The sequence below is a fragment of the Balaenoptera physalus genome (genome assembly GCF_965194825.1).
Source record: "Balaenoptera physalus genome assembly, chromosome: 2".
NCBI classification, from domain to species: domain Eukaryota; kingdom Metazoa; phylum Chordata; class Mammalia; order Artiodactyla; family Balaenopteridae; genus Balaenoptera; species Balaenoptera physalus.
The window spans coordinates 144242792-144254530 of record NC_138883.1 but is presented as its reverse complement, the minus strand read 5'-3'; the positions used below and the strand labels follow the sequence as shown (position 1 = coordinate 144254530).

At 44.9% G+C, this 11739-nt stretch overlaps 1 protein-coding gene across 10 annotated transcripts in view; it reads right to left on the bottom strand.

Annotated features, from left to right (window-relative positions):
• TM6SF1 (transmembrane 6 superfamily member 1) overlaps positions 1 to 1814 on the bottom strand; it is a 61893-nt gene extending 60079 nt beyond the window's left edge. For 4 of the 10 annotated variants that reach the window (XR_014260310.1, XR_014260311.1, XM_082448839.1 and 1 more), the window contains exon 1: positions 12 to 1810. Coding sequence is in view for 8 of the 10 variants with exons in the window: in XM_082448839.1 (XP_082304965.1) it covers positions 12 to 103 (92 nt within the window). In the remaining 2 variants the exon portion in view is untranslated. Of the gene's footprint in view, positions 1 to 11 lie in introns of all 10 variants that reach the window. The other 6 variants (XM_082448831.1, XM_082448841.1, XM_082448837.1 and 3 more) reach the window with 5 other exon arrangements.
• Positions 1815 to 11739: the final 9925 nt, after the last annotated feature.

The window sequence follows — 11739 nt, the reverse complement described above, 5'->3', positions numbered from 1 at the left end:
CACCCACTCACTCGTGCTGGGCCGCCAGGTGGTTGAAGACGTAGGTGACCGGGATGGCCGAGAGGGACAGCACGAAGACCCCTGTGGCCGCCGAGGCACTCATCGCCGCCGCCGCCGCGCCGCTTGCCCTTCACCGCATCCCGCGCGGGCGCCCCGCCCCAGCTTCCGGCTGCGCCCGCGCCCCTCGGCCGCGCCCTTCAAGGCGCCCCGCCCAGCGCGCCCACCGTGCTGCGCCCTCAGCAGCGCCCCCTCGGCGCGCCCGCCCGCAGCCGCCTGGTAAGCAGGGCCACTGCACAGGCCCGAGAGGCCCCCTGCCGTCCTCCCGCCCAGGGCTGCTGGGACTCCACCGCGAGCGCCGGGCGGCGCCGAGGAGCGGCAACAGCCCCCTGCCCGGGGACAGGTGTCCCCAGAGGCGCGCGCTCTGCGGGAAGGCGGCGGACCGGGAGGTGGGCGCGGGGCCCCGGCCCTGGGCGCAGCCGGGAGCTTGTCATCGACGAGAGAGGCTCTGGAGAGTGTCTGGGCCGAACTGCGGGCAGGCAGAGGGTGGAGCCAGACCCGGGGGTGTCAGAGCGGGAAGAGCCCGCGAGATCATCCACGTGGGGAACCCTCGGGCCGGGGATAGGAAAGGATAAATGATCCCGAAACCTTGGAACCTCTCCACCGGAGCAGCCAACAGCCGGCAGCGAGCAGTGCTCCTACGCCGAGTCCGAATTCCGGTTTAAACCCCGTCTGCTCACTCACCAGATGTTGACCTTGGTCAAGTACTTAACCTCTCTGTGTCTTTTCCCTTCTCTACCAAATGGGAATAACCCACGTCAGTGTGACTGTGGGATTCACTGAGTTAATAGGCATGAAGTGCGTGCCCAGTACTGCTTAGTACACTATCACCTGCAATTCCCATTTTTACTTGGAGCTGACACTCCGAGGAATACGATAATTTAAGAGACTAGAACGCTATTCATTTCTATTACAGGTAACGTTCCTGGAAGCCAGCTTACCACCAGCCAGCCTGCTCTAGGCCATACAGAGTACAAGGAAACCAAGGGCTCTGCCCTCACACTGCTGTCAGACAGACAGATGCCCACTCATTACAGAGAATAATGCGGGCCAAGTCTGTCCTGGCTGCTTGACCATGCTGCGGGGGGGCCTCAGACAGGCCCTGGGACAGAGCCTGGAGTCCTCTACTGGCTAGGAAAGGGAAGGGAAGTGAGTTTCAGACAGAGGACAGCTCAAGCAACCAAGGGAAGCACATGTACTTAGTGACCTTACACCTGCTAACGAGCTGAAGACACCAGCAGCTCGTTTTAGAGATGAGAGAAAAGAGTGGCAAAGAGGCTCTGAGCTGCCCCAGGGCCACTCAACTTTCAAAAGCCAGCTTTCCCAATCCCCTATCCCAGCGCTTCTTGGAGGCTTCTCAAACTCTGAGGACATAATGATAAAGCCTTGGCCCAAACTGTGACACATCCAAAGCTTCCCCAAGTGATGTCCTTACCTGTGACCTGGACATCATCCTCTTCCACAACTACTCCTAACCTTTACCAGCTCCTTAAACTCTTTCCTCCTCCCCAAGGACAAATACCTCGTCCGAGACCCCTTCTCTCCTCCTAGCCAGTCTCCCAGGCCAGCCCAACCCCTCCCTCACCAGCCAAACCTTGCCGAATCAATCTTGCCTTCTCTCTTATACCGTGAACCCCTCTAGCCACCCTGGGTCCTTCCCCTCAAGCTAAACACACGCTCGTGTATGATCCAGTTTAGAAAAGTGCTCCCTGGACCTGTGTGTCCTCTCCATTTGCCATCTTCGCTCTTTCCTTGCTGGCTTGTTGTTGTTATTGTTGTTGTTTTTATCCCTTTTAAAACTTTTTTTTTTAACATCTTTATTGGAGTATAATTGCTTTACAATGGTGTGTTAGTTTCTGCTTTACAACAAAGTGAATCAGCTATACATATACATATATCCCCACATCTCCCTCCCTCTTGCATCTCCCTCCCACCCTCCCTATCCCACCCCTCTAGGTGGTCACAAAGCACCGAGCTGATCTCCTTGTGCTCTGTGGCTGCTTCCCACCAGCTATCCATTTTACATTTGGTAGTGTATATATGTCCATGCCACTCTATCACTTTGTCCCATCTATGCTGGGTTTTAATGACCGTGTTCTGTGCTAATAGATCCCATTTTATCATTCCTAGCACTGATGTCTCCCCTCAGCGCTGCTCCCTGGCATTCCACAGGCACCTCACCCTCAACATGGCCAAAATGGAATTCCTTGTCTGCCGCAAGACCACTCCAGCTTCATCTCATCTGGTGGCACCACCATTCACCTGGTGATCCAGAAAACTGGCAGTCCGCATCGGTTCTGGCCAATCCCGAACTCCTGTGATTACCACAGTCCTCCTGTTACTTCCCAAATATCTCTCAAGTCTGTCTCCCTATCTGTACCATTGCTGTCTCAGTTCAGGTCTCTACTGTCTTCCATGTGCCAGCCTCCTCCCCTGTCTCCCTGCCTCTGACCTCACCTGCTCTAGAAGACCTTACCTGGCCGCCCTCCTGTGCCTCCCCCACCCTCTCTATCAAGTACCCTGCTTTGCTTTCTTCATAGTACTTTACTTATACTGTCCAAAATTATCTTGTTTACACGTCTGCTTCCTGTTCTGTGTCCCTCTCTCCATTATGATATAAGCTCCCTGAGGTCAGGAGCCTTATCTATCATGTTCACCGTTCTAGTTCCATCACCTAGACTAACACCTGTATGGAGCAGGTACTCGAGAAATATTTGTTCACAGAATGAACGCTCTAGATCATCATTGTCTGATGGAAATATAATGCAAGCCACAAATGTGAACCGCATGTGTAGTTTTAAATTTTCTAGTAACCACATTAGAAAAGTAAAAAGACAGAGGTGAAATTAATTTTAATAATATATTTTATTTAACACGATATGTCCAAAAGATGATCATTTCAATGGTCATCAATGTCGAAGGTGTTAATGGGAAACTTTACATTCTTTTTTTTTAATACTAAGGCTTTGCAATTTTGTGTGTATTTTACAGTATATCTCATTTCAGACTAGTCACATTTCAAGTGCTTAATAGCTACCTGTGACCAGTGGCTTCTGTATTGGACTTCCTATCTTATCAAGCTGGCTTCGGTTATGCTCTCTGCTACTTTAGGAATGGGTGTGACAATTAAATCACTAACAAGAGGACTCAAACATCCTCAGAGAGTCTACCATGTTTCCAGCATTGTTCTAAGAAGTGGTCACACAAAGATGAATTACAAACACATTTCGCCCAAAAAGACCACAGTCTAGTGTGAGAAAAACACATGTAAACAATTAGCATGCAAGGTGATAAAAGATTTGTGCACAGATTGCTGTAGGAATCACCAATCTGTCTGAAGGGGTCAAGAAAAGCTTCAGAGAGGAGTTGAGGCTTTAGACCAGCCTTGCAGAACAAGTAGAAGCTGGACAAGCAGGCAGGGACTAGTGGGGTTTTCCAGGAAATGGAAACAACACATGTGAAAGGCAGAAATGTATGAGAGAGCATGTCAGTCAATGAACTTCAAGCTGTTTGCTCTGGTTGGAAACACTCATGCATGAGGGGGACTGGCGGGAAGTGGCAATGGAGAGGTGATCGGGGACTCAGTCTCAGAAAACCTCAAGGGCAGGGAGCATTTAAGATTTATGAGTAGGAGGAGAGGCTGACTTAATCAGAGTCACTTTTTTTGGGGGTGGGGGGCATGCCACGAGGCTTGTGGGATCTTAGTTCCCCGACCAGAGATTGAACCCTGGGCTGCGGTAGTGAAAGCACGGAGTCCGAACCACTGGCCTGCAGGGGAATTCCCCAGAGTAGCATCTTCAAAGATCTGCCTGGCAGCTGATGTGGACCATGGTTTAGAAAGAGGAGAGGTAGGAGGCAGGAAGTCCGGTTAGGAGGCTTATCCTAGCGAGAGATGCTGAGGACCTGAACCAAAGTGATGGCAATGAGAGGGAAGAGGAGGGGGCAGATGTGAAAGATCTGGATAGGAATTGTAAGAGGAGAGAGCTGGGAGAAGGGGGCTTGAGGATGAGTTTGGTTTTGGATATGTTGGGTTTCCAGTACCCATGGGGCTCCCAGGAGGAGCCGTCCCATAGGCAGTTGGGGATACTGGTCTTTGGCACCAAGAGAAGCACAGGCTGCAGATACAGATTTGAGGGTCACCAGCCTAGAGGTGTGGCTTAAAAATCAAGGAAATGAATTCAATGTCCAGGAAGAGGGTAGAGTCAAAGAGAATGGTAACAGAGGCCACCTGAGAGGGGCTGGTGAGCATTTCCATCAGCAGAGCAGCCCAAGGGCATCTGAACTCCATGGCAGAAGCATCCAACATCCCACACCTGTGAGCTGCTCCCTAGGAGTCTGCAAGGGACCCAAGGGCCATGGCAAAGCTTTGGGGTACTTTGGTATACATGTTGGAGATTATATTATTTTGTTGACAACAATTTGTCTTAATGCTGAAAATATGAGTGGTCAGAACACTTGTAGTGGTGAAGACTATTTGATAGGAACCCTCCCCAGGTTTCCGGGGAGGGCACAAACCCAGTGAATATAATCTCATTCTCCAGCACTGCAGTACTCTGTAAATTATAAAGGAATTCCATCAACATTATCCTATAATCTTCACAGCAGTTCTCTGAAGAATATGGAGCCATTTATGGATGAAGAAACTGGGGCTCAAAGAGGTGAGGCAACTTGCCCAAGGTCAAAGGGCTAAGACAGGGTGCACTTAAATTCAGATTTGCTGACTTTAAGTCACTATACCCATGATGCCACAGCTGACCAGCAGCAAAGCACCACATCGGGCACCTTAGAAATGGTGGGTGGACACCCTACAGATTTGGCCAGTTGACTCATTGCTTTAGGAGGCTGAGTTCTGGAGTTCTGCTCTATGCAAATCAGTAATTATTAAGTTGCCCCTTCTCTTGAAAAAGGGTTGGGTATGACTTAAAATAAAAGGCATTCAGACAATAAATTTGTTTTTTGATTTTTGTTTTTTGTTTTTTTAGGACCATCCATCTTGCAAGTCATGAAGGCTAATATTGTAGCTGTGAAATTTGACTCCAAGCTTCCTGGAAGCAAAAATAGACACATGGAGGTCTGTACTCTGCCCATTCCCTGATGAGAAAGAAAGTTTTGGGTGTATTGGTTCAAAAGAATTGACGAATCTGGAATTACACGGAAGGGCCCCTGACCATGTCTGCTTCTGCCATGGAGGGGAAGTGAAAGCAAAACATCAGAGAACCTGGTCACATAGGAAATAGGAACTAAGGAAGAATACTGCTGGGCAGGAACTGAGGGAGCACAGTGAGGCTGTTCTGGAAGAGTGAAGAAGTCAGCCCTGTGTTCACTCGTTAGCCCCCAGCCCCAGTGCCGTCTTCCCCTTTCACATGCTTCAGTTTTCCACTATTTTTCTTTCTTCCTTCCTTTTTTTCTTTCTATTTTTTTCTTATTGAAGTATAATTGATTTACAATATTGTGTTACTTTCAGGTGTACAGCATAGTGATTCAGCAATTTTTGCAGATTCTTTTCCATTACACGTTATTACAAGATACCGGGTACAGTTCCCTGTGCTATACAGTAGGCCCTTGTTGCTTATCTATTTTATATATAGTAGTTTGTATCTGTTAATGCCATACCTCTAATTTGTCCCTCCCCTCTTCCCTCTCCCCATTTTTTCCCATTTTTTATCCTTCTGATAAAAGTTGTGATCGTGTTCTTTGGAAAGGCTGAACACTCTAGACAAACGTGAAAGGGACAAACAGATTGCTCTGCGGGGTGTATAGAGACAGAAGAAAAATGACCTGAGAGTGACCAGGGCAAGGGTGGTGTATCTTAGTGGGTACATTACTAGGGTCTTGTCCCGAGAAGGGACCAGAGAGTGACCAGTCCACTCAAAGAAACATTAAGTTATCCTAAACACTAAGTCACATTAAACACTGGGTTTGTCTTTGGCCACGAGTTCCCTGACTGTCTTAATATGCTACAATGATTAACATGGATATTTTTGGGTAGTGCCAGGCATAGAGCAGATGCTCAATAAATGCTGACTGAAGGGAGAGGTAAAGTTAGTATGTAAAATGTTTGTCAAAAAGTCTTGTGCAGTTGCTAGATGAGATCTGCACCATTGCCCTGGGTTTCCTAGCAATCAAAGCAAAGAGGGAAACAATGTTATAACAGTCACAGTGTCCGTAAGATAAAAACAGATCATAGGCTCAGAAGAACTCTCTCATGGCTCCTCTTAAAGGGAACACCATGTCATATAGTATGTCCTCAGCAACATTCCTACAATAAATATAGAAATCTAATTCTGAACAGTTGTCTCTCAGTATGTCTTCAGTGCAGGTGGCTAGCATATTGCCAAGAGTCACTCAGTGCAAAGGAGCCAAAATAATTCCTCACAGATAAGCAACTCTCAGAGGGTTTGGTTTGGTTCGGTGATAAATTTTACAATATCTGGGGGCAGAGGCGGAAATACCTTCCCGGAAAGCACACCACCACGTCCAGTCCAAGTCCAGAGCACCAATGGGTTTCATTGATCATTCACCAATGATCAGTGAAACCTTCTCCCATGGAGATTGGACATTACCAATAGGCTACTTCTCACTTGCCAACTTAAATCAATCTGCCAGCTCTGATCGAAGGGTATTCATGAATATCCTTCAGGCGATGTTCTGTGAGTATTATTTCATATATTAACATTTTAATACAAATGAAGCAACAGAGAGTTTGAAATTACAGTGGCTGGCAAGAGAGAAGAAACATTCTGAGTGGATAAGTAAGGACAGAGCATTATGGTTTGACAGGCAAACAAATGGAGGGTAATTTGACACTCTTGCATGAAAAGGATGAGCATGGGACAAACAAACCCGAGGTTGCTGCATTGTTCAGACGCTCCTGAGGTATAACAAAAAAGACCTCACATGTCAGGGTTTGGGTTAGACAGAACCCATTGGAGGGGAGGTTGAGGGACTTCCTTGACATTTACTTTTCCCCTCTAGATACCTTTTCAACCTCTGATTCAAGAGTTAACGTAAAAGTAGTTAACATAAGAATAGTTAACGTAAGAATAGTTAACATAATTAACTGGCCAATAAATACATTTTAAAAAAAGACTAAGCAATACAGTGCTTGAAAGAGGAAAGAATACTCCTAGTAGACCTGAAATCTGAAGGATACATAGAAGATTGTGGTAGCTGTTACTTTGCTGGTGTCCTGAACCACACTTCTCAGTATTTGTGCCCTTTGTAGTTCCCTACCACACTGACTCTGGACTTAGCAGGTGGCTAGCTTGCTCTGGCCAATGGGACATTAGGAAGCATAATTTAAACAAAAGCTTATAAGAGCTTGCCCATTAGAGTCTGTCTTCTTATGGTGCTCTTTCTTGGAACCCAGCCACCATGCTGTAAGGAGGCCCAAGCAGCCATGTGGAAAGGCCAACACGGAGAAAAACCAAGGCCCCTGGCTGACAGCCCAAGCTGAGATCCCAGCCAGCAGCCAGCACCAAACATGGAAGAAGGTTAGTTTTGACCTCCCAGCCATCCCAACATCAACACCACATAAAGCAAAAGAACTGCATGGTCAACCCACAGAATCATGAAAAGTGAGACATTTTTGATGCTTTAAGCCACTGAAGTTTGAGGTGGTTTATTATGCAGTCATGGATAACAGAAAAATAGGAAACAGTAGTGGAGAAAGAACAGAGGCAATTTAAACCTGAGACACCAAAATTTTTCCCAAGGGAGATAAGGAGCAGGTCCAAGTTCAGAGTCAATAAATGCAGAGTAGGGGGGGTTTGGACGAGCATTGAGGAACAGTATTGTGGACAGCTCAGATAGTCAGCCCTTCCTTCTCTCCTGGCACGAAAATGTAATAGCTGAAAGCAATGGCATTCTCCCTCATCATTAATCAAGAAACCTGCTCTCTAAAGAAAGAGGGAAATCTGTTTAGAAGATGTCTGAGGGGGCCAGTAGGAGGGCCTGAGAATTAAGCAGAACCCAGTTAGAAATTCTAAAGGGCTCTGCCCCCAGAATAAAACCCACTTGGACAACCGTGAGGGTCTCTAACTTGACTACTTCCCTCTTATCCTGGTACCCTAAAAAGGTGTCTATCTTCTGAAACCCCACATGCATAGAACTCTCAGACAATTCTGTCAGCCAGGGGAGAGGCCTGACAGGGACCAACAAATCTGCCAAGATGTTCAGGAAAGCTACCCACACTGCTTAACATAGTCCTTTATTCATAACTATAAGCAGAAAACCAAGGTTGCTAAATATATTAGGAACATCAGCAGCATGAAAGAGAAGGCCCAGGTTGAACCAATAGAAAAACTGACCTTGGCGGAAACAGAGACAATTTAAGAAAGAAGAGAGAACTTTATAAAAATTGCAATTAACTTCCTCAGAGAAATGTGAGAAGGCATTGCAGTTGAGAAATGGTCAGAAGTGGCTAACAGAAAGGAACAAAGAACAAGAAAAAGTTCTAGGAAATTAAAAATGGGATTGCAGTAGGGAAAATTCAATTCATGGGCTGAAATAATAATTTGGACACAGTTAAAGACCAAGCAGTTAATCTACAATCAAGGAATCTCACATAACATAGAGCAAGAAAAATAAAGAGGCAGAAAATATAAGAGCGTGGAGCAGGGACCCAGGAGGTCCTGCACCTATCTTATTAGGAAAGAATGGAGAAAATAGCGGAGAGAAAATAGCAAAGAAGTAACAGAACAATATCTTCTTAAGCTCAAGAAATACACAAGTCTTCAAGACTGAAAAAGCCCACTGAACAAAATTAAAGAAAAAAGACTAAGCTCTCCCCACCAGCATTCCCAGAACCCTTTACACTGATCTACTCATTCCTTTTTCCCATAGCATATTTCACCTGCTGGCATACTATGTAATTTTCTTATCCATGCATAAGAAATATGCATATTATTTTCAGCCTGTCTCCCTTGCTAAATTGTCAGCTCCAGGAGGGTGGGAATCTTTGCCTGATTTGTTCATTGTCCAGTGAAACCTAGCACCTTGAACAGTGCCTGACCTTTAGCGGGCATCAGTAAATATTTGTTGAATTGAATTAAAATCTAGATAGACACATCCTGGTAAAATTTTATAATTGTACATATAAACAGGAAATCCTAAAATCTTTGGGATTTCCTACTAAAGAACAAGACACAGAACTGTCATCTAACATTAACAACATTGAATCCTGGAAAACAGAGTAGTATCTTCACAGTTAGCAAGGAAACCAGTCTCGGACCTAGAATTCTAAACCCTGCCACACTGCCAGTAATTTGTGAAGGCAGTAATAAGGCATTTTCAGATATGCAAGAACATTTACTATCCATGCATCCTAGATGACAGATTATGCCAGTATATTTTCCAGCAAAATTTTTTTAAAAGTTCAAGAAAAGACAGCATGGAATACAAGAAACTGAAACCCCAAGGAAGTGAAAAAAGCCAGCAACAAATCAAGAGAATTGATCACGTTGGGATGCTTGAATGGATCTCCCTGGACCAACAATGTTTAAATGACATGAGGATTTACATTTATTAATATTCTCTGGCTCCAATCACATGAATTGTTTCTTTAGTGACTAATATTTACATGTCACAGAACTATGCTATTTAGAAGTTTTCTAGGGACTTCCCTGGCGGTGCAGTGGTTGAGACTCCACGCTTCCACTACAGAGAGCGTGGGTTCGATCCTTGGTCGGGGAACTGAGATCCCTGGTGCAGCCAAAAAAAAAAAAAAGTTTTCTATTTTTGAAATAACTGGAAAACAGAGTTACAAAACAAAATGTAAATATTGTAAACCTTTACCCTGTAAGAATCACAGCTACAAAAATTGAGAGGGGCTGACAGAGAAGAAGGTGTTTCAAAGCCTTTTTTTTTTTTTAATAAAATTGAAATTGAAATCCCCTTCCCAGTCCCATTCCTCTCCCTCCATCTCTAGAAGTAATCACTACCCTGTAACTGGGGCATATCCAGTCTTTATTTATATATGTCTCTATACATGTAAACAATATATAGTTATTTTATAAAATTTACATAAATGATAATATTCTTACATTTTTTTTCACTTAACATTGAGTTTTTGAAATCCACTGATTTCTATACACTTGTTCATTCATTTTCACTGCTAGAGCATTCTACTGTATGACCATAGCACGATTTATTTTTCATTCCTCCGCTAATAGATCTCAGAATTGTTTTTAATTTTTCACTTCTATAAACAATGCTGTAATGAACATTCTGTGATTCTCTTCTGTGCACACATCAAGAGTTTCTCCAGGTGGCAATACTTAAACACAAAACAGCCAGGTCAAGGTGTGCATGTTGTTTGGAGCTTCTTTACACTTGTTCAGTCCAGGGTCAGTTTCCTGCAAGTTTCTTCACTGACCTGATGAGCTTTGAAAGCAAAGGTCCTTCCCAAGAGTCAGTGAGCTTGGCTCTAATCCAGAAGTTCTCAAAGTTGTCTCCAGTCTACCCTCTGAGAAACACTGTCCTAATCCACTGCTGGAGACAGATAATATCTTCAAACCCAAATCAGATGTCAGGAAAAGATGCAATTGATCATAAGAAGAATCAGATGGGAAAGGTCAATAATTTCCCCCAGAATATGCTGGTAGAAGAAATTCAGATCTCAAACAATGGTATAGAATGGCTACAGTTTTACAAGGGAGGGCTTCCGCCACTACTCTGAGCTCAGGACATGACCTATGATCTTTGTCTTTAGCCCCTTTTGTGGTGGGACATTTTTTGCTAGTTCACCCTTTCATCACAGGTTGTGTCTCCTTTAAAGGTCCCAGCTCTCTGCAGGATATCAGTTTCAATGTTCCGCATCCAGTGAACTCAAAGCCAGGTCTCCTAGACTAGTGTAGACATAAAAACCAAGTTTCCAGGTTATTGAAATGACAACCTCCCTGGAGCTGTAGGCACTGCATTTCTCGCTGACTCCAGGCCCCAGACTTTAGTTTTAGCCTCTGGGAATTTCACTTACTTTCTTGCAGTCTAGGCTACATGTTTAAGTGCTCCTGTTATATTGTATCCAGCATTTAGGTGTTTTTATTTTATTTTTATTTTTTTATGTTTTTATTTGGCTGTGCTGGGTCTTTAGTTGCGGCTTGCAGGATCTTCATTGCCACATGAGAGATCTTTAGTTGTGGCATGCGGGATCTAGTTCCTTGACCAGGGATCGAACTCGGGCCCCCTGCATTGGGAGCGTAGTCTTAACTGCTGGACCACCAGGGAAGTCCTCCCATTTAGGCGTTATTAAGCGGGAAAGTTTTCAGATTATCTAGTCCAGATAGCTCAGGACTTTAACTCAAAAAAATTAAACTATCAAGCAAGAGGTGAAAATAAAAAGGCATTTTCAGAAATGCAAGGTCTCAAAAAATCTACCTCCCTTGAGCCTTTTCTCAGAAAGCTACTGGAAAACGTGTTTCACTGATACAAGGGAGTATACAATGTAGAAGAAGATGTGGGATTCAGGAAACAGGAGCTCCAGCCCATGAACGGGGCTGAGGGGTCACCCAGGAAGATGGGGTGACAGCTGTGCAGGAGCAGGCCTGGAGAACAAGCAGTCCAGTTTAGGGCAGAAGGGAGGCAACTCCAGGAGAACTGTCTCTAGAAAAAGATGTAACTATTAGGTTACCTCGTACGTTTGAAGGTATTAAGATATGAACAACTCCAGAGACTTTGAAGTAG